This window comes from Atractosteus spatula, chromosome 8, assembly GCF_055471065.1.
Source record: "Atractosteus spatula isolate fAtrSpa1 chromosome 8, fAtrSpa1.hap1, whole genome shotgun sequence".
Classification (NCBI taxonomy): Eukaryota; Metazoa; Chordata; class Actinopteri; order Semionotiformes; family Lepisosteidae; genus Atractosteus; species Atractosteus spatula.
In genome coordinates, this window is record NC_142713.1 from 5,848,914 (window position 1) to 5,874,810 (window position 25,897).

General features: G+C 41.5%; 1 protein-coding gene across 1 annotated transcript; it reads right to left on the bottom strand.

Annotated features, from left to right (window-relative positions):
- Positions 1-264: 264 nt before the first annotated feature.
- On the bottom strand, positions 265-25,701 carry cwf19l1 (CWF19 like cell cycle control factor 1). Its single transcript, XM_088923457.1, has 14 exons — positions 25,559-25,701; positions 23,947-24,031; positions 21,366-21,450; positions 19,892-19,993; positions 18,637-18,851; positions 17,412-17,527; positions 16,649-16,733; positions 15,654-15,803; positions 13,255-13,375; positions 12,687-12,766; positions 8,081-8,290; positions 6,363-6,482; positions 3,537-3,634; positions 265-1,870 (listed from the first exon to the last, which is right to left on the bottom strand). Exons 1-14 carry the CDS (start codon positions 25,579-25,581, stop codon positions 1,726-1,728), a joined length of 1,635 nt encoding a protein of 544 aa, XP_088779583.1. The 5' UTR covers positions 25,582-25,701; the 3' UTR covers positions 265-1,725.
- Between the last annotated feature and the right edge of the window lie 196 nt (positions 25,702-25,897).

Consider the following 25,897-nt stretch of genomic DNA (forward strand, 5'->3'; position numbering starts at 1 on the left):
TATCTAACGGCTACAGAAACCTCAAGCTAAGGCAGACAACATATGGTGGACCGACACTCTTTGCACTTTTCAGTTTTATACCTTAAGCATGGACGCCAGAAGTCTAGCGTTGTTTATCTGACACTTCTCAGTATGCTGCTCTTGATATTTTGGTAAATCTTTGGGACGGGGGTTATGAAAACACGGTAACCACTCTTTTTACCATTTTGGAGCAGATATGCGTGCCTTTCTGGGTGAACTTTAACCAGATACACAAGACAAGAATGATAGCACAGCATTTATTTTAAATGGGACGGGCTAGTAAGGTTGCAAGATCACAAAGGGGATCCTACCAACAGCGTAAAGAAATTCCTTTTTAGCATTTCTTGTTTCCCCTCTGGGCTGGGCTTCCTGCACCAAACAACCAAACACATGTGTCACTGCTAAAGCTGCATCTGAGTACATAGAAACAGGAAATACCTATTCTATGAATGCACAGGCAGTATGTGATTTAAACTGAACACCAACAAACACTGTACCCTTCTACCATAGGTTAGTTCACAATACAAGAGCAGATGTATTTTTAACCAGCTGTGGGAAGAGAAATGTTTATATTATAAGGAGTAAGAAGGAGTACTGACTTTTCATTTCCTGTATTTGATTTCACCACTTGCTGTGGTGCTGCAGAGACCGACTGTGATTTCGCTCCAGAACACTTATTCCTGCTAGGAGACAAAGAGGCTCAAGTAGTGCAATAGGCCTTAAGTGTCAGGCTTACCACAAGTTACCAGCCTCTATTTATTTGGAAAAGCTGTTTTGAAGCTCCTTTGATGTGCCACTTGCCCAAGTGTTTCATTTATGCTATTAAAAAACCCCTATCATTAACATTGGTCCATGTAGTTTGTTTGATTGGTAGTAGCTAAGAGATGGAAGAATTTCCCCCAGCTGTTTCTTGAAAGATGACAAGCTGTCAAATTATGCTATGTACAATCTGTGACTATTTGTTCTCAGGATATTAGGGAGTCCTGCTTGTGTTATACCATAAAGAAGGCTGACAAAAAGCCCCAGAACTGGCTTTTTAACCATCAAGGAGAAATAATAAAAAATGTTTTGTTTTTTTTACTCAGTCTATAAACACAAAAAAGGCAATCAAGTACCCTTTGGAGCCAATTAAAAAATACATTCACTACAAGAAATTCTCCATTTTTTCTACAGTAAAAAACAAACATCTGTTTCATTTCATAAGACCTATTGTAAAAACTCCAGAATAAAAAAAAAGTAGCTCGGTTTTCAAGCAGGAATTGTTTTCCTAACCATTAAATGGTATACTGGGTTTTCAACATTACCCCCCCAACATGTGGATAAGTATTTGAATAAAATGTGTAATAAAACAAAAGAACAGCCAGGTTTGCATATTGTTAAAAACAACAATAAAGAAGATAATTAAATGCTGATGTACACACAAAATTTCCACTTTTAAACAGTGGGATCCCCGGTTGTTTTTTTCCCCCACCTAAAAATCGGCAGTTTTTTAATTATCAAATTATCACCGCAATACATAAAACAAGGTTTCACCACCAGTCGACAAAGGACACTGATCAGCAAAACAGAGTGAAATATATAAAAAAAATACAAATCCCCATTGTCCTCTGCTTTCTCAACAGATGGAGGGTTTGGGAAGTCTTTAAGGTGAGCTCTGATCAACCCCAGAGACGCTCTGCAGTGTCCACCACTCAGGAGCTGGGTTCAGTCCAGCAGGGAGAAGTCAAAGGGCTCGAAGCTCTCCCTGAACTTCACAGCGAGCGCCTCCTCCTCCTCTCTGGTGTACTTGCACTCTTTCCAGTCAGCTCGCGAAGGCATATTCAAGACGGCTTCGCTGGCCAGGACCTCCCTGCCAACACAAGCATGCAACACTGAGAAATGAGCAGGAAGCACTCAACAAGATGCATTTTATTATGCTGCTGGAAGTCGTGGAAATATCCACCTCGGAGCATTTTTGTACTCTCTCGTTACAAAAGACCTCTTTCGTAGGTCTCTCTTGGTGCTGGGCAAACACAACAGCCCTGCAGCGTCTAGGGTGCTTGTTGTTGATTTTCCCATCTTTTGACCATTTTTAGGGCAGGTCTACACTGGCTTAGGTCTTTTATTTGGTAATCAGCCAACAATGAAACATCCTGAAGATGAAAATCCTCCAGAGGTGGCCAAGGGACAGCTAGAGCTACGCTATCTAGACATACTGTATGTGTCAACTCAAGGTACAAACTTTAATATGTCCTTTAGATTTCAAAAGACTCCGGTTCACCAGAACCTAAACTCATTGTATTAAATTCGACCAGCCAGGTGGATGAGAGCGATGACTGCTCGTCATCACAGGGAACACAGGTCCCTCCAAGCACAGAGCGAGCCGTTTGATCAGACAGGTGCATTGGTACAACGTGATGAATATGGTCTTCAATAAAACAGTTCCATCACCCTCAACCAGTCATTATTTATAAAAAACCTCAAGGTATAAAGCATTATACATTTAATGAAGTTTATTTAGAATTGAACATGTTCATGGATATGCATTATGCTGTGACTGCTCGTCATCACAGGGAGCACAGGTCCCTCAGAGCACAGAGCTCATCACAGCAGGCAGTGAGCCATCTGATCAGACTTAAGCTAATGAGATCGCGAGATCCTGTGTGAGCTGAGAGGACGGTGGAGGACAGGGTGCTCCACGGAGCTCCACGCCAACACTCCCAGGCTCAGAGCAATCTATGTGGCGTGCCACCTGTCAGGATCAGTCATTGGGGAACAGCAGCCACAATAATGTTGACACAGATTCATCACCAATGCGTATATTTTTTTGCGATTTTGCCATTGTGTATTAGAAAAGAACTGGCCTCCTAAATTGGCTCCACCATTAAAAGCGCCAACCTGGATGAAGGCTGATCTCTATGATCCAACAGTCAAGTGTTCGAACCTGGGCGATGTTACTAGCTGACTGCGACTGGGCTGTACTCAGCTAGGTCTCTCTTGGAGCCGGGCAAAGGCAGCAAAACTGCAGCCTCTGTGGTGCTCGCTGAAATGTGTTGCTGTTGGCAAGGGACAGGCCTCTTCTCCACTCAGTGCTGATACAAGCTGGGGTGCTTGTGATGTGCTAAAAGACAAGTGGCTCGAAACGCTTTTGCCTTCACTTCTTCATTACCCAGTGTGAGATTACAGTAATGAGCTGAAATGTGAAAGGACTGCTAAAAATGTTACATTTTACTGACAATTACGACATTCTTTGAGAAAAACCAGAACGGTTTCCTGGTCCCAAGGTAACAAAGGTCTGACTATTGGCAGTGTTATAGGTATCTGGGGTACTTTTCTGAGAAATTATGTAATTCACACCCAATATGGATGCAACTAAGCACTTAATTCAACGCCTCCCAATTGCCATGGTTACGTTGGATAGTTTTGTGGTATGCAGACTTTACTGTATCCTATCGATTTTATAACACAGGCAATAATTATCTTATTTTATGTCCAAAAAAAATCACAGATACAAGTCTCGGGCATGCTGTACCCACCTTCCGAACTGCAGAGGAAAGTTCTTCTTTATTCTGTGGAAGAGCTTTTCTCCAGTGTCTAATTCAACATAGAAATACGGTGTACCAGGTTGGGCAATCTACAGGAACAAGAGAGGGTAAGAGGATTACTCACACTGACACATTTATTCAGAGTCTCACTCGGAAGCACTGTCTTTTACAAACAAATTTACAAACAGAACAGGAAAATACATCTCCAATAAAACTCAGAAGAGTATCAAGTCTGCATTTCTTTCGTTGCAATCTGAACTATCACTGAGGTCAGATTTAGATAGTACACAACGATGTTACCCTTTCAACAGTTGAATCTGATAATGCATTACCCTCAGGAAATGTACTGGAAATTCTCCCATAATAATAACTGAAATTACCAAAAATTAAAGACTGTGTTCAGAAAACATTGATACACTATTCAAAATGCAGTCGGCGTAATGAAGTATTATCGTACTGTGCAATTGTAAATCACTTTTTGATGAACGTATTCAATTTCTTTAGAAGACAGTGAAGTAAGGAAATATTAGAGCATAGGGTTTTAACAATATACACTAAGATAAGATCACTTTATTAGCCATATACAATTTCTTGCATTCGGAATTCGTCTTTTCACATACCCCAGCTTGCTCTAATGAGACACACAGACAGGGAGAGAAGTTTGGGGTCATAGCGCAGGGTCAGCCATTTATACAGCGGAGCAGTTGGGGGTTAAGGGCCTCGCTCAGGGGCCCAACGGAGAAGGATTCCTCTGCCGGCCGCGGGATACAAACCGGCAACCTTCCAGCCACAGGCACAGATCCTTAGCCACAGAGCCACTGCTCCGCCCACTAGCTAACAGAAGTATTCACCCCATTGGAAACTTTCATATTTCACTGACAATATGGAATCATAATGTATTGGATTGGGATTTTTTGAGGGGAGTTGAAAATTGCTGGTTGCCAACGATCCCCCATCCAACCTGAGGGAGGTTGTGCAATTTTGCAAAGAAGAATGCAGCAAAGATTATGGTGTCCAGATGCACAAAGCTGATAGAGACTTATCACACAGGACTCATGGCTGTAATGTCTACTAAGGTGCCTCTACCAAATATTGACACAAGGGGGTGAAACACTTAAGCGAGCACTCATTTTCTGTTTAATATTTATAATTTTGGAGGATCTGTAGAACTTGGTTTTCTCTTTGACATTACAGAGTGTTTGGTATGGATCAGTGGCAAAAAATCCCAATTAAATACATTATTATTCCATATTGGAACATAATAAAAAGTAAAAAAAATCCATCTATATCTATAGGATCTATGTTCAATTTTACAGCTAATCATATTATAAAATTAATTTCAATTTTTTTTTACAAAGCATTTTCCACAGACTTATTTTAATGGCTAGAGACTAAATACTCCTTTCTATAGGTCAGTTTCTCAATGGCTACATATCCATCCATTTTCCAACTGCTTCTGGGGAGCCAGAGCCTATCCCAGCAAGCAACAGATGCAAGGCAGGATATACCCTAGATCGGACACCAGTCCATCACAGGGCACACACAGACACAGACACGCATACTCTCATGAAGGTCAATTTTCCCAGAAGGTAATTAACCTACTTAACCTACCAGTAAGTCTTTGAACTGTGGGAGAAAACCAGAGCGCATGGAGGAAACCCATGTGAACGAGGAGAGAACATACAAACTCCATACAGACAGCACCCCATGTCCAAAACTGAATCCAGGGTACCAGCACTACAAGGCAGCAATGGTTACCACTGTGCCCCTCTGTGGTCAAGTTTTTCTCCAGACTTAAATCAAAAGGAACATCTGTGAGATCGGAACAGCAATACCATCACATTCCAGACAACCTTGTTTCTCTTCTGACTTCCTTTCTTTTACAGCCTTTTTTCCCCCGCTAAGAAAGCTTAGCTAAGGAGAGGAAGTGAAACAAAAGGATGAATCAAAGGTTTCCGAGCAGCTACATGCCCACGGAGACCGTCTTATTCTAATGTTTATCTTACGGCTCTTGAACTTTTAAAGGGGAACTGCAATACTAATTTCATATTCTAGGGTTAGAAAGAATCAGCATTAGTGAGTGCATTTCAAACCGCAATAAAAGTAAAACGTACACAGCAACTTGTAAAACCTCCAATTAACATCACAAAATAGCCAAAATTCCCAGTTCTGCACAGTGCCATGTTCTGCGATTCAGAATGAGGCAACAAAATTTCCCATGACGTGAACCAGTCCTTTGGCACAGTAAATTGCAGGCTTGTGATACATCTCTTTTAATCCAATAGAAATATTGCTCTCGATTTCCAGACGGTTTTGCCCATAAATACTACTTACTTGTTAACTCTGCATGCAGATCATGTTGGAACATTTCTGTAGTGAAATGTCTGCTGCACACCCTGTACTTGCTCACTCGTCCATCACATTACATTAGTCATTACAGAAACTAGTGAGCAGGAAGGGCTAGTTCACATCACAATTTGTGGGAACTCACATGCAAGTTTGTGACAACATGGCGACTTACACTATTTCCACAAAGTCCATGATTTTGAGCTTAATTCCAAATTTGCATTGTTTTTCTCTAGGGTCAATTAATGTGTTAATCGCAATAATAACTGGTATGAGAAACCAGCACTGCAGCTCCCCTTTAACTACTTGGAACTAGAACACTTATGAAATCGAACCACTGCCCCACTGTGCCACCCTAAAGGCCTACATATTTGAGAGTAATTTACTACTGTCACCATGACTAGTCTGGACTAAAGATTATACGCTTCAGAAATGCCTCTTGCAAAGGAGCAAGATGGAAGGCTGCCGCACCTGTTTGAGGTCGGTGTGCTGGGGGATTTCTAGCAGCTCCATCTGCTGCTCCTGGGCCTGGAGAATGAAAGCTTCCTTGATGTCCTCCGTGGCACAGTTCTGCATGGGCACTGGCACGACCTGCAGACAGGAAGGGGCCGCACAGTGCAAAGACACAGTCGTGGTCATCAGAAGAAAAAGGTGACGCATGCCGACACAAGAGTGCATCTGCTGACCACGGATCGAGTTCTGTACGGTTTCTGAAAACATCGGCGCCTGAGGTGCTCGTGCTCCAAAAACAAAGAAGAAGACTGCAATATGGACAAACAACCATTTAAAGCAGTCTGCAGTAACCCAGGCATGTTGCATATTTGACATTTTTCAATCAATGCCACTTCAGTGTGAAGACAACACCTCTAGGGCCTCATGGTAAGCACAGTTTGAACAGTGAAACATTTATCAGAACGGATCAGTTTCCACTATCGATTCAATGGAACTACAGCCATCAGGATTTGTAATACTGCATCTACACCAAAAATGGCCAATATCGAACTCTCCTTGCTAATCAAAGCCACCTTTTATGTTTCTTAACCAATCTTCTAAAGGAGTCCTATTCAAATAACATAACTTCAATTCATCATGAGCTTTGTATTACAATTTAAATTATAAGAAATACCTAGACAGATGCATTGGTACAACGTGATGAATATGGTCTTCAATAAAACAGTCTCCATCTCCCTCAACCAGTCATTATTTATAAAAAACCTCAAGGTATAAAGCATTATACATTTAATGAAGTTTATTTAGAATTGAACATGTTCATGGATATGCATTATGCTGTGACTGCACGTCATCACAGGGAACACAGGTCCCTCAGAGCACAGAGCTCATCACAGCAGGCAGTTAGCCATCTGATCAGACTTAAACTAATGAGATCGTGAGATCCTGTGTGAGCTGAGAGGACAGTGGAGGACAGGGTGCTCCACGGAGCTCCACGCCGACACTCCCAGGCTCAGAGCAATCTATGTGGCGTGTCAGACTGATCTGCCACCTGTCAGGATCAGCCATTAGGAAACAGCAGCCACAATAACTGAAGTCTTGCACTCACTATTACCGTGTTAATGAATGGGAAACTGGCTAATAAAAAAGGAAAGGAATTACTTGCATGGTGACATCAATCTTAGCATAAAAATACTTTTGTTTAAGATCCCAGAGACTGGTTGTCACATTTTTTGGAGTAACTGTTGAGAGATGGTTTGGTTTCTTAAATGAGTAACCACACCCAGGCATTCAGGACCTTGACTTTTTCACCCTGAGAAATGATCATCAATATTCAACATTCAGCACTGGATGAAGTGTCCCAGTTACCTGGTTTTGTTAAAAAAGATGCAGTTCAAATACTTGATGCAGTTCCAAATACTTCCGTGAGCAGCACTGAAACACCAAGTGAACACATGTATTTGAGCTGTCTGTTTGGGACGGTGGGTGGGAGAACAGTCAATCGGAGGTGAGGAGTGGGTGGGAGAACGGTCAATCGAAGGTGAGGAGTGGGTGGGAGAATGGTCAATGAGGGCTGCAGGTGGGGGTGGGAGAACAGTCAATCAGGGCTGCAGGTGGGGGTGGGAGAACGGTCAATCAGGGCTGCAGGTGGTGGTGGGAGAACGGTCAATCGGAGCTGCAGGTGGGGGTGGGAGAACGGTCAATCAGGGCTGCAGGTGGGGGTGGGAGAACGGTCTTACCTGGAGTTGCAGGTGTTGGCTGCGGTAGTTTCTTTCGAACATGATGCACCGGCAGCTCTTGCTCTTGTATAACTTCTTCAATGCAGTCTTATACTTCTCCAGCTCTTCCACCACCTCGGAGGAGAGGTCCACCACTGACTGGTAGTGGCCAATAGGCAGGATGAGCACATGGTCAGGAGTCAGGCCACCCTTGGCTAGAGCCACATAGCACTGGAGAAACAGGAGGAGAGCAAGGCTCTAAAGAACATCATGTTTGTAAATGAGAAGTGGCTTTTCAGCCCATCTAGGGCCTATTGGTTCTCATCCAGTTGATTCTTGAAATGAAACATGACATTGGTAGCTTGTTCCCGACTCCCTCAACTCTTTGTGTAAAGAAGTGGGTCAGCTCTTTGTCCGTTTCAAATTTAGATTGATAAAGGGTCTTAGAATATTATGAATAACCTCTGCTTATTCAAACAGTTTTGCCAAGAAAATCGGGCAAACTTTTAAATTGTTAAAAACAAAACCGTGACGAATACACCATTAACTTTGAACGCTATAACACCAGTACATGAGTAATTATTTCTTATACTTGCTATAAGTTATTTTATAACCATGTGTGCGTGGCCCAACTTACTTGATTGTATGTAATCAGCTGGTGACAAGGCTAGTGACAGTGTGCAATATCTTGTCAGGGAGAAAGCAGAAGGTGAAGAGTTTGTAGGTGTTTTTTGCACGTCAGATTTTTGGATTATTGCTAGAGCAGAGTGTTCCAAACTAGCTCAGCAATGGAACACTTTATATTAAATTCTGTAAAGTTTCATAGAGATTAAAAAAAGATCAACATTATTTTCAATTCTTCTTTTGATAGCACCAGTAGAATTATCCAGCTAAAATTAACTGCAAAGGTACATTATAAGCAGTTGGCAACATTCTAGGCAATCTAAATCAGCATGGCCACACAGGTTTCTTCCAAGGGCTTCCAATAAATAATGGAACACTTCTCACATTATGGATCAAGCCCCACATCAACTAGCCTCTAGCAACTAGCACAGGGCCTTCTTAAGAAGCAAAGAAGGAGGCTAATCAATTAGAATTAAGCTGTTTCTCAGCTGTTCTATGCTTGGTTTTGGCCACTTGTTTTAGCAATACGAGTCGCACTTGACACACCTATTTGTGTTCAACTCACAAAGGGTCGATCAATTTTCCTCTACATTTTCTCAGTATTACCATCAACGATGCACAGGAGTCTAAACACCATATTTCACTCCATGCCGATAACATTCTCTGTTTTTACAGATATTTCTAACTCAGGACGCCGTGTTTTCGAGCATATTTGATTAATTTTGTAGATAGAGGATTTATTTAGACTTTTATTTCCTCCTAAAGGCATGACCCTTTAAATGGGCTTCAGGTTTGGAGGAAAGTTAGCAGATTGCTTGGCAGCAGCCTCTAAAATGTCATAAGCTTTCACTGGTTTGGAATTATTTCCTTTTAATGATGGTGATCCGCTCTTTACCTACCCACCCGGTCTACAAGAGATATCCACACTCCTGATGACAACACTATTTACATACTTAGGAATCTGAAGGAAACATGCTTGTTCCTATTGTATTTCAGGCTCTGCCTTGGGATGTTGTTTTACTCTTCCATCCATTAGCTGAGTTTTCCCAAGTACTCCGCTTAAGTTAACAGAGAACTCTGAAGCCTCCTGCAATGTTCCATGACAATGTGGTGCTATCAGATTTCCCAAGAACTAGGGTCATCCCAACTTTAATCTTACTTTGGTCCCAACTTGAAATTGTAAGAGTATAAATTGAAATGGGTGGCCGGTCACCGATTAAATCGCCAAATAAATGCCAACCGGAAGTGTTCTGAGTGACTGGGTGAGTTAGGACTGGCACAGAGCTGGTGTAAGTACAATCACAAGAGCTTGGCTAGGTGCTGCAAAAGGACTGCCCTAACCCAGACCTGATGGCCGACGTTAGAAAACATAAAAATCCACCGATGCACCAAACAGCAGCTCAGCCTATTTGGCCTTCAAAAGGATGCTGGGTTTGGTACTCAGTATGGTGGCACGTATCAGTTCTCCCCTTTCGTACTATGGGTCTTCAACACTCATGGGAGTTGGGACAGAAATACATAGAGGGGGTAACCAGAACGAGTGGCAGGCTTCTGTGCAAGTCATGGAAACACCATATCTGAACACAAGCTAGCCCTCACGAAACACTCTGTGCCGAACTTGGTTTCCTGCGTCACAGAATACCCATTGCTGCTATCAAAGAGCTCAAAAGAAGAAGAACAAGCAGATGCTTAATGCTTCAAAAGCCTTAAGGAAGCACCTTAAGTCTAAAAAGTTAAAAGAACTGCGTCTCTTCAGTTTGGAATAGAGATTATAAGAGAACATGAAGAAAGAATTCAAAATTCTGAAAGATACAAGAACACATCAGCGCAAATGTAAGGTAAGAGGGAGTGAGTGCAATTAAGAGTGAGAATGAGGAGGGCTAAATCACCTGACAAGTCTTCTGACCTGCCGAATTCATAGGTTTGGAGGCTGGGAGACATGTAAGAGGCAGTGAATGCAGTCCGGAGCAGACAGGGATGTAACCTGCCGCTCCAGTTCAACCCAAGAGACCAGCACAGCTACAGAAAAGTCTGTAATTCCATTTTAACTCGTCACTGCGATTCATCAAAGATTTAAATGGGCGATTCAGCAAAACTGTACTGGGAACGAGCAGGACACCTCAATCTCATCAGTGCCAATAGCGCACAACTGAGAATAAGAGGAGCTTTTTATACAGGTCATGATATTAAGGCCTGTTTCCTGGGAACCTTCAAGAATTGGTTCATTGAGATATCCAGATTTTCTAGCAAACTTCCTTGCCACCCAATAAACACGACGGGTCAAATGCCTTTCTATCCTTTGCAACTTCCTTATTTTCTTACGTTCCTAATGATACACATCTTAAAGTTGGGAATAGGAGAAATATGTTTGAACGACACGCCTGAAAAAACTCAATACATTAAAGCATGCCAGTAAAAAACACTACCTTGCGCAACACTGAACAAGGTTAATTACAGGCATTTTAGATTAGTGTAAACAGTAAGTACACCACTGCATGCATAAATGGCTAAAACACCAAAATGAATAGATAAACAAAAGAACTGTATTTATGCGGTCCATGTGTTATTAACATCTACAAAACACTAAAGAAAAACGACAATGGTTGGACAGGGTTGTGTGTGTGGATATTTTAACTATTGTTTAGTGCGTGACTAACTATAATTATTAATCCCGTTCTTTTATCCACTTCCCCAAACAAGCCTTTCTGGCAAGTCCTTCTCGAAGCCCTTTCTGACTCATCTTAGAAGGGCTTCCACTGATTACGAATCCGACCCTCCCGCAGGCTGTTCACTGCATTGGCGCTCAGCCACCTGTTTACTGCTGAATGAGAGACGACTCATCGCAGTCGCTCAGGCCTGGGGGGTGGAGTGACCATGGGCAGAGCAATTGCGCAACTCTTTTGGACAAACGCGAAATATTAACTTGCATACATAAACCACCCAGGGCTTGAGCCTCTAATCACAGAGCTCAGTCAATGTCCAGGTGAACCCAATCACTGGTTGAGACACTCCAGACGCCATCATTCCATCTTTTTTTTTCCCCCCTTCATGAACATGTGTTAAAAAATGCACAGCCATTAATATATTCTCTGCCCAACCCCCATTCAGCGGTGCTGTAGAAAAGATGTGAATTCCAGTGTCATACCGACAACTCGTTAACATGTAATAATAATAATAATAATAACAACATCACTTTATTAACCCTTTACAATTTCTTGCATTAGGAATTTGTCTTTTCGCATACGCCAGCTTGTTCTCCATGACACAGACAGACAGGGAGAGAAGCTGGGGGTCAGAGCGCAGGGTCAGCCATTGTACAGCGCCCCTGGAGAAGTTGGGGTTAAGGGCCTTGCTCAGGGGCCCAACGGAGTAGGATTCCTCTGCTTGCTGGGGGATTTGAACCGGCAACCTTCCAGCCACAGGCGCAGATCCTGAGCCACAGAGCCACTGCTCCGCCCAACGTGTGTGATTCTGTTCGAACACAAGTCTTAAAGAACCTCAGAAAGCTCTTAGCAAATGCCACAAATCAGTTATTATAAAAATGACTGGGGATCCTATATCTAGAATACAAGATAAAAATGATAACCAGAGAGCAGCACAGTGGCTCAGCAGTTAGCATTGCTGCCTTGCAGTGCTGGGGCCCTGGGCTTAATTCTGGACCCGGGGTGCTGTCTGTGTGGAGTTTGGAAGCCCTCCCTGTGTTCATGAGGGTTTCCACTAGGTGCGCTGGTTTCTTCCCTCAGTCCAAAGATACGCTGGTAGGTTAACTGACTTATTGGGGTAACTGGGACCCTGGTGTGAGTGTGTGCGTCTCTGTCCTGCGATGGACGGTGCATCCTGTCTAGCATGTACCCCCTCTTGCAGCTGTTGCTTGCCAGGAGAGGCTCCAGCTCCCCTGCAAACCCTCAACTAGATGAAATGGTTTGAAAATGGAGGGATGACAGCAGGTTCAAAGCAATCTCTGTCCTGCATAAAAGTCTACAATACAAAGCATCTGACTTACATGGGTTCCTATGCTGACAACCAAATGTTTCTCCACTTCAGGGCTTGCGAGGCAGAACCAGCACGGTCCTGTGGGTTGTGCTGCAACGACCAGGAAAGATTTAACAAAGATTATAAAGCACATTATAAACTTGCACAAGTTTACACAGTGCATCTCATGTTCAGAAACTGCAGAGGGCTACTTCTACTGACAATCAGCAATTTAGCACGAGTGGGCTTTATTTAATGTTTTTACACATTTGCCATCATCTGAAAGACATTACAAAAGCTTCCACATTTCAGGACGGGGTTAGGCTTTTTTATTGAACGTGTAATTCTCTGGGGCTTAGTTTAAAACATTGTACGATTGTGCATTTCACAGATGCAAGTTGTTTCCTGTCGTTTTTTTCCCCCCACCACACAACATGTTCGGTAAAAAATGTGCCAAACACAGTGCTGAAAGCTGCTTTTAAGCCAAGCTTTGATGCATAGAAATAGAAGAGGGGGGGGGACCACGCCTGTCATCGTGCTGCTGTGTGGACAGGAATTCACTTCAAAGCTGCTTTCAGGAACACAAGCCGAATACTCACGGGGTTTCCTGGGCTGTTTGTGCTGGGAGGGTCTCGTTTCTTCTGAGGGCCTTTTCCTTCCCTGTGACCCCTGGTGTTGCTTCTTGCCCAAATCGAAGAAAAACTGGACGACCGGCTCCTCCTATAGGGCAACCAGGACCAGCACTTAATGCCACAACAGGAGGAGGTTTATAATTTGTCCCTTTTCCAAAGCAGACCACGACAAGGTTGTTGGCTGCATCTTGTTTCTCTCACTATTTACATCACTTCAGTCCCACTAACCCACCTAATCAACTGCATGTAAATAACGCTTCACTGCTTACAAAGGAGTACTCCTTTATGATACTCAGTTGTTTGAATTACACTGAAACTTACAACCAGGCACAAGCAAAAAAAAAGGGGTTAGGGTGCCCTGCTCACGGTTTGTAGCCGTTTGTTTTACAGGATGTGGCCAGTACCAAAATATTATTGACGTCTTCTCGTACTGATGCAAACTGAAAATAAACTTTTACATGAATTCCTCATTTAGGCACATATGCTGTAATATATTATTTTTAGCATATTTTAAACACTGAACAGGCAAGTCTGTTGATTACTAGTTTTCTTCGGGACAACAAAATGCAAAAAGATCAAGTTGCAATTTCACAAAAATGACAGGTGCTCAGTGTTTGGAATAATAGATTCAATTTCCTAAATCAGACAATTAGTCATCTGTCTAGCCATTCAAAATGACAGTCACACAATGTCAGAGTTAAGACACAATCATGCTGTAGTTGAGAAATGAAGATGACCTGGTTGCTATCAACATACTGTAATTGAAGGTGGGTAGCTGCGTCAGCATGCGTAGGCTGCAAAGGAACAAGTAATAGGTTTATTCCATGCTGAAAAAAAGAAGAAAGAGAACACAACGTTTCGGCCGTGGAGCCTTCTTCAGGTTGCACACCTGAAGAAGGCTCCACGGCCGAAACGTTGTGTTCTCTTTCTTCTTTTTTTCAGCATGGAATAAACCTATTACTTGTTCCTTTACTGTAATTGAAGGAAGCCTGAGAGGAAATGTGAGAATTTGCCTGGAGAATGAAATATTTTGCTTCATTAATTAGAAGACTAGTGCAGAGAAACCAGAAATGCAGGGGAAGGGTCACCACATCAATACAGGACCATCTTTCTGCATACCCTGGTACAGTCTGCTTGAGCTTCCTGCAGGACAATGCAAGACCACACAGTGGTTACCTTACAGCAGCCAAACTTTAAGAAGACGTTAAGTCTTCTGTTAACATCAGTGGCATGGTTAAGTTTTTCCCCATCCTACTGATTTCTAAGCGTGTCTTGCAGTTCAAGAATTAGAGCCGGAGCCTGTCCCGGACAATATTCCCAGAAGCCACCTGACCTACCGGTATGTCTTTGGAATGTGGGAGGAAACCAGAGCACCTTTAAAGTGTTTGGTGAAACCCTGGTTTCACAAAGCCCCCTCAGCTCTGCACAAAGCACTGGGTTAAAACTGGACGCTAAGCTAAGCTTCCACGAGCTAAAACTTTGCTTTATCTGCTCTTGTCCTGTGGCATTTCCTCCCTAGGAGTCATAGCATTCACCACATAATTAACCTCCTCACATACATATGAAAGCCATGAGGTGATGCTGGCATTTTCTGATGGGCCTCCTGAAAAAAACTGACCGACTACCTGTAGTAAGTCAGTCTAATATTGTACTGAATAAAAATATTTTTACACAAAATCTAATGTCTAATTTGCAATTTCAGATTTAAGAACATTCATGTGAGCTTTCTATTAAATCGAGTGCGCCATTTCCACTTGTTCTTCTGTTTCCATTATTATATATAACACTGTGTGCAAACCCATATTTTTGGGGGGTAGTGCACCGTTGCAATACCGGGCCGATGTGTGGAGAGAACGGAGAAAGCTCCTGATCCAGCTCCCTGTTCCAAAAATCCATTTAATACATGGTTCCCTGATGGGGACCACATATATGTCACCTAGATGTACACTAAGGGGAGGCATGGTGGAGTACTGGTCAGTATTGCTGCCTCGCACGGCTGGGGTCCTGGGTTCAATTCCAGACCAGGGGTGCCGTCTGTGTGGAGTTGACATGTTTTCCTTGTTTGCGTGGGTTTCCTCCCTGTGCTCCAAGTTCCTCCCACAGTCCAAAGACATTCTGGTGGGTTAATTGGCTTCTGGGAAAACTGATATGAGTGTGTCTGTGTGCCCTGCAATGGACTGGCATCCCATCCAGGGGCTACCCTGCCTTATGCCCGTTGCTTGCTGGGATAGGCTCCGTCTCCCCCCATGACCCTGAACTGGATACAGCAGCTAGAAGATGGATTGATCAAACATCTGTTTATATCTGACACATGAGTCTGCAGATGCCGATTATCAGGAGCACACAGGGGGGGGGGGGACACGTACTTCATCCACAGCTGCAGCAGGTGCTGCTTTCTCCTTCTTGGCCTCTTTCCCAGTTTTCCTGTACGGGTTTTCAGTGACATCTTGTGGCTGTTTCACCAGTTCAGCTGGATCCATGGTTTTCATTGGGACAATACTGAAGGCATACAAATACTGTGGGATTACAAAAACAAAATGCATCACACAAACAAAGATCTTCAAAGAAATGCAGAAAAGATTTCGCTCATTTAGGCATTTAATGAAAAACAGTGATATGTACAATCATAAACTGTGGGCTGATTCCACACATTTTTGTCTCCAAAACGGAGGTTTAAAAGGAAACACAGACCGGTGATTGTACCCAAACTTTAAACAGACATCAAGGGAAATGCTCATAAGAAAAAAAAACGCAAAAAGTACCAAATTCAGCAATTTCTGACAAAACAGAAAGCCAAATTAAAAGGTGAACGTAATCTTCAGATAAGCCAATTTCCACAAGCAGTGTTCGAAAACCATGTGTACAAGTCCTAAAGGACCTTATATACTACAAAATCACATTTAAATAGATTTCCATACAGTCTAGATCACTGGGAGGATTAACAAGATAACTTCTTTTTAATTTAGGGATTAGTGATGATATAGCAGTAACCTGAAAACCTGCAAAAAACGATTTCTTTATTGAGTACCCCGCAGCTCTACAGTCCTGGATTCAATTCCTGGGGAACTATTTGTGGGGAGTTTGTTTTCCCAATGCTCACATGGGTTTCCTACTGCAGTCCAAACACATGCTGGGAGGTTAATTAGCTCCTGGGAAAATGTGCCCTGGTGTGATTGTGTGTGTGTGTGTGTGCGTGCACCCTGCAATGGACTGGCATCCCATCCAAGGTGTACCCTGCCTTGTGCCAGGTACTTGCTGGGATAGTCTTCAGCTCCCCCATGAATTGAATTGAAAGAAACAGAAGACAGGTGTAAGAATCGATGATTAAGTTATCGTTTCAGTGGCATGATCACGGCTTTACCTTCTTTTTGCTGGCATTGTTGACGCTGGCCAGCGCTATGAACCGGCTGACGTGCTGAGCACTCTCCTGGAGCACCATGTGGTTTCTGCAGTGGAAACAAGTCAGAAGGCAGAGTGAGGAATTCATAACATCCCATAATGGGTCATTAAAGTAAGTTTTCCATTATATTGGTGCCATAAAACGATTTGGTTCGCATAGTCCTTATTTTTATTCATACTAGCCTTGCATCTTGTAGGGTAGTTCTCCATGTTGGCCTCTCAAGACATTTTATAGGATTTCAGAATACAAGCCTAGCATTCTGGGCTTGTAGAACACAGGTTAACGTTGTATATTTTGTGTCAGGTGTGTGATTGTTAATAAAAGTCTGCCTCTGACTGATATCGCTAGAACTTTGCCAGAGAATATAAGCAACTCAAAGTGCCTCAAATTATACCTTCAGCTCAGTAGGTATAATATTTGAATTATTTCATTGCCTGCTCCCCCACCCCAAATTTGTAACAATATAAAGACCTCTATTTGGATGGGCATTTCCACAGTTAAAGGATTATACTTATATGAGTTGCTGGACCACAATAATCGTAATATACATGGATGAGAAAAAAAGAACCAAACTATCGCCCATCAAAGAAAATCTGAATAACGAAGCAGCAATCGGCAGCTCCATTTCCACTTTTTTGTGCAGACCGACTACACAAGGGAAATGCACTTTGAGGGCCCACTGCCTATTTCAAGTACAGGTTAAAAAAAAAGTAATGTACTTTACCTGTACGGCAGCCTTTCATAATAAGTTCCCTCTAAGCCCGCAAAATGGTATCTTGGCTTTAGCTTCTCAGCAAGATTTGCAATTGAGGCTGTTCCACAAGATTTTGTGCAAATGTCCTGTTATTAAACACAGAATTTTAAAAAGAGGAAAAACGCTGATTAAAACACTTCTTCAAATAACTCTAGACAAATAATAGTTTTAAGCATGAATCTTCTTTCCATGTTCACAATGCTGAAAAGAGGCAGGGCAAGAGAATCTGGGGCTGCTACATAAGTAGTGAAATATCTGTTAAATCAACAGAAACAGGACTGGACCCACTGAGACCTAGCAGTGTCACAGTACTGCTGGTGTTAAACTAAAACTGTAGATATCTAAATGTGTAGGCTTTAGATATCCATATATCATTTACTGAGAAAGTTCTTAGAAGTGCTGCGTGAGAGTCATTCAGGCCTCTGAATTTGCTTGTTGTTGTTTGTACTAAACAGAGAAACTTTCAGAAATGTTACCACTTTTTTTATGAAACCCCATTGTGTGCACATTTATAGATAAGCAATAGAAATAAGCAAAAATGACCAGGGCTTTGCAAGGGCTAAGATGTCCACGAGTGTTCAAAAAGGCATCCAGTTAGTGCCTGGCAGGGTGGCGAGACAGTGTAATAAGGCTCTAGAAAAACTTTTTTCCAATTCCTAAATGTATTGAATTTGTCTTTAAGAATATAAAAGGAATATTTAGAGCCCACGTCTAGAGTAAAAGAATAAACATCAGGTGTGTTGTACTCACTTCCTGAAATCCTACTGTCCTCTTGTTTTTCCCCCAACCAGGTACTGGCAGTACTCAGATTCTTTATCTAATTATTTTTATGAGCTGTATAATTCTAATAATTTTAACTTGGCTCTGAAGAGAAAGGTAACTGTACCTCTGATTACACGAATGTCATGTCTATGACACGCAAATGTCTTTCGACTGGAAAATGCCTTAAGAAAAATCCGATACAAGTTTAATTTAGAAAATCTACCCACCCATTTTCTAACCACTTGATCCAATAAATAATTTACAAAACAACTGACCTATTGTCTGCACAGCTTTAACAAAACAACAACAACATACAAGGCCCTCCAGGAACTGAGTTTGAGACCACTGATAACAGTTCAGGAACTGAGGTTTAGACTACTGATAAACACTCCAGGAACTGGAATCGAGACCACTGATAACTTTAACTCTTTACCGGACTGTTCCCATACTGCCAAACTCCGCGGGGCCACTGCGACGTCAGCAGGATGTCCACACCTTTGAACTTTGAGCTGGACACTAGAGGAGTTACCAGAGCGGCAATGTCTTTAGGGGCGAAGCAGTATGCGGGAGCCGGCTCATGCTGTGCCTCTGTGCCACTGACATAGGCAATCTGGAGCCCTGATGCCCCAGTGAAAACTCCTCTACGTCCTGAGATCAAACAAGAACACAAGGTTGAAATGTACAGGACTGCCAGAACAGAAATGGGTCTTCTGCAGTTTTCCTATTTTCTATGTACCCTCCTCTATCACAATTCTAATTTAAATAGACAAGCCTTATGAGGACACATTCTTTTGCAATGATGAGCTGCTTGAAAGAGGCTTGCACAGGAGACAAAAGAGACAAACGAAAACAACAATCAATAGAAAATAGTGTATTGTACATAGGATAGGCCAGTTTTAAATCATAAAACCGAAAAAGGACAGTACAGAGGTACTGCAGGAAATTCATAAAAAGAGAAGAGACATTTTCCATATTAAAGAACTGGAAATGAATTTAAACAAATGTAAACAAGTGAAGCATTTGACTGATTTGCAAATTATGAGAGCAGATATTAATCTTTGATATTTTATTAATATATACTTTATTACTACTATTATTTGGCTTTTTCTTTTATCCAAAGTAACTTACATTTGCACCCATTCAGACAGTGGGGCTTTTTACTGGATCAATCTGAGTGAGGTTCCTTGCTCAAGGGTACAACAGAAATGCTTCACTGGGGAATTACTTTTTTTAAAAGAACAACTGTAAAAAAAGCTGCTTTTTTTTTACAGTTTTGCAATGAAGGTTTTATAGGGAGTTTTAAACCAGTAAATTGATAATGGAAAGCTGGTTAACTAGATAATTGGCCCTGTGTCAATATCTTCGTTATAAGACAGTTAAAAAGTGAAATGAACACAATGTGATGCCAAATGGCAAACTATGTGACTTCATTTAGCAAGAGACCAGCAGAAATCTCAATAATAAAAAAACTATATATAGTTTTTTCCTTCTCTGAAATGAAACACTATGGATTCTATAAGACGGCCCATAAAAAAAAGGTATTTGAAGTATCCTCACAGTTTTACAGAACCCTATTCGGACCCTATTTGCACATGCTATGAGCTTCAACACCAATATTTTTAACTATCCCTCTTAAACGAAAATTCTGGATTAGTTTTTAATGCTTTTATCTATGCAAAGGCACATACCCAAGTAAGTAATGTTTTCAGCCAGTTCACACCCATCTGCACTGAGGAAATACTTTACTGTTTCCTGGTTGGCAGCTCCCAGTATATATGTATGTATAGGCGCTGAAACATAAGGACACATTTTAAACACTTCTATAGTTAGAATTGATTTCAGACTCATTGATAACTTGGCATATCACTCACTTATGCACACATACATGCTTGGTCTATAAAGACACTGTAGAAACAGTACCAGTTTAGATACTCATGTAAATGTGATTGAAAAAGGGTGGCACAGTGGTTAGCATCGGTGCTTCGCAGCGATGAGACCCTGGACTCAATTCTTGGGGTGCTATCAGCATGCTCTCCCCTTGTTAGCAAGGGTTTCCTCCCACAGCCTAAAAACATGCCGGTGGGTGAATTGGTTTCTAAGAGAATTAGCCCTGGTGTGAGTGTGTGTGTGTCCTGTGATGGACTGGCCCTATTGTGAGTGTGTGTGTCCTGTGATGGACTGGCCCTGGTGTGAGAGTGTGCGTGTCTGTGTGTGTCCTATGATGGACTGGCCCTGGTGTGTGTGTGTGTGTCCTGTGTGTGTCCTATGATGGACTGGCCCTGTGTGTGTGTGTGTGTGTGTGTGTGTGTGTGTGTGTGTGTCCTGTGTGTGTCCTATGATGGACTGGCCCTGGTGTGTGTGTGTCCTGTGTGTGTCTTGTGATGGACTGGCCCTGGTGTGTGCGTGTCCTGTGTGTGTCTTGTGATGGACTGGCCCTGGTGTGTGTCCGTGCGTGTGTGTCCTGCGATGGACTGGCACCAGGGTGTACCCCGCCCCAGGGTGTGCACCCATTGTTTGCTGGGATAGGCTCAGGCTTTCCTGGATCCCTGTGCTGGATAAAGTTGCCAAAAATCGGGAGAATGTGAGTATAAGAGAGACCTCTGCTGGTCACAAATGTCCACAACAGAGCCTCATCTGTCTAGCAGACCCATTTTTCCATTGGGAGAAAACACTCTCAAGACTGATCCCCAATTTGAATTAAAAGCATGACATTATTTTAAATTATTGAAAAATGTTCATATGAATCTGAGCTTCTGACCAACAATATCTGTCAAAATACATCAAATTTTGAAGAGAATAGTATTCCAAGCGAAGACTGTAATCACTATTTCTCCCGCAGAGAAAATGTTTACATTTGTCTCGGAAAAACTCCCAGACAATCTATGAGAACCACTGAGGAAAACTAAAAACAGTTAGTCTGAATACATACATATACGGCTATTTATAGACTTATAGAGACACTCTTTACAAAATAGCAGGGAACCTACTTTTGTGTCAGAACTATAAAGGGGAAACAGGAACAGAAACTACAAACAGGAAATTTAAACATCCAAATAACAATATATCCCTGTGTGCTGCTTCATTATTATTATTATTATTATTATTATTATTATTATTATTATTATTATTTCATGCAGATAACAGCCTAGAATATGTCATTACCTTTCATGGCTCCAGATTTGTATTGTTCCCATTCAGCCTCATTTTCAGGTGAGGAACCAAAGAAGTTCCCCACGCAGAACAGCAACTTTATAAAAAAAAAAAGAAAACAAGGCTATTCATTTGTTCCTCACACACACCCATAAATCACAGCTCCCGATTACAAACAAAGCTGTCGTTGCAAGCCTGAAGAAACACGTGACAAACTTAATGCTCAGTCCAGCCATATATATATATAGGAACAGGTAACGGGTTTATTCCATGCTGAAAGGAAAATAAAGGAAACGTTTCCGCTGTGGAGCCTTCTTCAGGTATAAAGGAAACGTTGTGTTTCCTTTCAGCATGGAATAAACGCATTACCGGTTCCTTTGCAGCCTACGCATGCCGACGCAGCTACCTACTTGAACATATATTTCACAGCATGGTAAGCCACTGAAATAAATAAATCATGGCCCCTATTGATTTTCTCAAAAGCAGGACTTTCTGATTTCCCATCAAATGACCCCAATCTGAAGAAAGGAAGGAACGCCAGCTGCTATCTCAGCAGGCACCTCTGAAATATCACAAGCTTTCACTAATCGGAAGTACTGTGCTTTCCTTGCACTGGCTGTTTTTTAGCCTTTACCTACACACCCCAGTTTATAAGACATAATAACTGCTTACACTTATATAGCGCTTTTCTGGACACTCCACTTAAAGCGCTTTACGGGTAATGGGGACTCCCCTCCACCACCACCAATGTGCAGCCCCACCTGGATGATGCGACAGCAGCCATAGTGCGCCAGAACACTCACCACACACCAGCTATCAGTGGGGAGGAGAGCAGAGTGATGAAGCCAATTCATAGATGGGGATTATTAGGAGGCCAGGATTGGTAAAGGCCAATGGGAAATTTGGCCAGGACACCGGGGTTACACCCCTACTCTTTTCGAGAAACGCTCTGGGATTTTTAATGACCACAGAGAGTCAGGACCTTGGTTTTACGTCTCATCCGAAGGACAGCGCCTGTTAACGGTATAGTGTCCCTGTCACTATACTGGGACATTAGGACCCACATGTACTGCAGGTTGAGAGCCCCCTGCTGGCCCCACTAACACCTCTTCCAGCAGCAACCTTAGTTTTTCCCAGGAGGTCTCCCATCCAGGTACTGACCAGGCTCACACCTGCTGAGCTTCAGTGGGCTGCCAGTTGTGAGTTGCAGGGTGATATGGCTGCTGGGTATTGTTTCTATTCATGTTTCTGTCATGTTTCACAATCTGACGCAAACGTAATCTCTCCTTGGGTTCTCCCACTTCATGCGTCTCAGACTCTGCACCTTCCTTCATGCTTTCAGAGTGCCCTCCTATCCAGTCGCTGATCTAATTGTTTCTACAGTCCCATCTCTTCTCTAATTCAGCCCCCCTCCCAGCTATGTTGATAAAGAAGAAACTTACATGACTGAGGTTAAAAAGATCTACATTAAACAGCAAACCTCAAGAGAGGCAGTAGCGTTACAAGAACTACGAGAAGCACTTAACACAAACTAATTTACAGAACGTAATATTATACTACCACTTAATTAAACAACAGAGGCTTTTCATAGGCCATGAATGCAACACTTCCAGTTGTCACTTAAGACTGGGCTACAGTTCGCTAACTGGAAAACTGCTGATGTAGCACAATAAGGTTGAATTAAGCCAAATCAATATTTATAAACCAATAAGTCTAACATCTGTTATAGGCAATGTTACTGAAATGTTAATTAGAACTAATTAACATCAAAACATAATTAGAACGAGATGATATTCTGTATTGCAATGGGATTTCAAGCGACAGTCAAAATGGATTTACAACAATGAAGGTCTTGATTGACTGAAGAGAGTTCAGTCAAACATGCAACAGCTTTTTTCAAAAGCCTTTTGATGAAGGTCACCTTAAGAGTTTAAATCTCTAATTACAGGCATTCAGTTAAAGCACTTATTCAGATTCAGAATTGGAGCTAACAAAGGATGAACAGTAAAATTACGGAAGTAAAATTAGTGGAATATTTATTTATATCAATGTTCTAGATTCTCGAATAAGTAATGTGTGGAGTGTTACATGTAGGTAGCAGAAACATTAACACAAATGTAAATGGGAAACACTCATCTTGAAGCAGCTACCTATGAAAAAGATTTATGCGTTTATGCAAACATCATTTTCATTATTAAACCAATGTGCTGAAGCAAAAAAAAAAAAGAGGCACTTTCATGATTAAAGAAATGCCCTATTCTAACAGTGGAAACTAATGTTGAACGGTTTGAAATACAAACCTTTTTTATGAATGAAAGGACTATGGGAGTCTCCTTGACATTTTTCATAGAAAACCAGGATAGAATTCTCACACCATTTAGCTGATAGCAACCAAATGGGCACAAACTAGTTCTGGGCTTGATCCTGAAACAATTAGATCAGCGACTGGATAGGAGGGTACAGTTTGCACCTTCTCCAGAGATTCTGGTTTTCTCCCACAATCCAAAAACTATGCAGTTGACCTGGTATCTCAGAATTGGCCCTAGATGGATGTGCGGGTGAAAAGTTATGAGTGTACTCCTGCAATACATACGTCGAATTCCCCACTTTTTTTCTGGATTGCCTTCACCCGGTTGAACAAGGTATTGATCTTTCCCTCGACATCTCCACACACCAGACTGTAAATAAAAACACATTACAACATTATGAATTCAATGAGTCTCACACTCACTTCTCACACATGCAGAATTCATAACCAGATTCAAACAGTTATTTCAGTTTAAACAAGACCAATTTTGCTGAACTGACATGAGCCAAGTGAGCTCAAGCAAATACAGGTTTGTGACATCAATTTAAACAGCCTATTGTAAGTCTAAAAATCACATCCTCATCGTGGGCATGAGAATTAACAATAATGAGGCCTAAACAGTACTAAACATCTTTTAAGATGTCATGACGCATACAGACAGAGGTAGTTACACATGTTTTTTTAAGTTTCCAAACTGAATGAACAGGACCCTGACAAATTTCCTCTGCAAGCAATCTGTAAGCAAACTTTCTTAAGAAAAAATGAGAAATATTGGCTTTTGCATGCAAAAGGTACTTGACTTCATTTCTGTGCATTTCACAACAATTAAAACGTTATTGTTGAGGAAGACCTAACTCATGCATCATCAGAAAGTGGCAATCAATAGCAGAGACATTAATTCACCAGCCATTCAATGAAGGCTAGTCAATCTTTAGACCACTACATAAAAATACTGTAGACAACTATGGAGGAAATGCCAGTAAATTGTGTGTAGCCAAAACCAATTATAAGACATAAACATTCTGATATTTTAATCAGCAATAATTAACCTTTCCGTGATAAACAGCTTCCACACTGAATGTTTGCCCCTCATTTAACTAAATCGGTTAATAACTTCACATTATTCATTAACTATCCGATGGCATTATGCAATGAAATTAACACGAAACCTAGTCTGGCACGTTTAGAGTCATTTTAGAAAGTTAAACGTTATTACAATTTGCAGTGTTAAAAGTTACAATTCTTTTCGTAAATATATATCAGAATAGAGTCCAATGCGACAACTGTAGCGCTGTTTTTTATTGTCATTCGCGGTCTAATAGTTTAGATAAGCGCTTAGACTTTTTGGCAGTCGAACCACAATAAAAAAAAAACACAATTTATCTCACGATATCAAAAACAGCGCAAGCAGTACTTTGTGCTACGTTTCGTAGGCGAGTTTTTAATGCAAGTGAAGGAGGTAAAAGACCAGATAACTTTAAGACGCTACTCGGTAAGACTTAGCACAATCCGTTTGCTGTTTTATATAACAGTGCGGTGGTTGTCGCGGATATGAAATCCTTTCAGAGAGATGAGCTTTAAAGATTTAAAACAGGCTGTCCCTCGCTGTTTAAAAAGATGCAATTCGCACAGCTGTTCTGCCACATAGCTTCAAATACCGCATGTACGTATTTAGTGTTCAATAATTTTGTTTGCATTTTACAAGACATTAATAGATAGTTGAGATAGATCGGCAGTTAACTTCCAGGGATATATGGAGACAAACATAATAAAAGCGTCTTTATAGTAAAGTATACAGGCACGTTGCTATATAATATAAAACATTGGTTTACAGTTTGCTAACGGTATTGTGTTTTTTTTCCAAATTTAACGTTGCAGCAAACATAAACAGTCTTACACTCGCAAAGGTCTGTCTCCCATGATGTCCTGTATTAAAATTATTGAAGTAAAAATAATATTAATAAAACTGTATACATAAATATAAGAAAGTTCGCCTTCTTTCCAGAAAACCGGGGCTGTTTTAAATCTGAAAGTGTCTCTTTTTCTGTCCGTCGGTTAATAAGTCCCCCCCAGACACAACGCAGGAAGTTGTTTAATAATTCTTTCTGCCAGTAAAAAAAACATACGTATTTATACCTCCATACTTACACTTAATTCGACATAATTTGTCATTATCAAGTTGAAAGTACTGTTTCCGTTTAAATCCTTTATTGATCTAGTTAAAAAAAAAATTAAA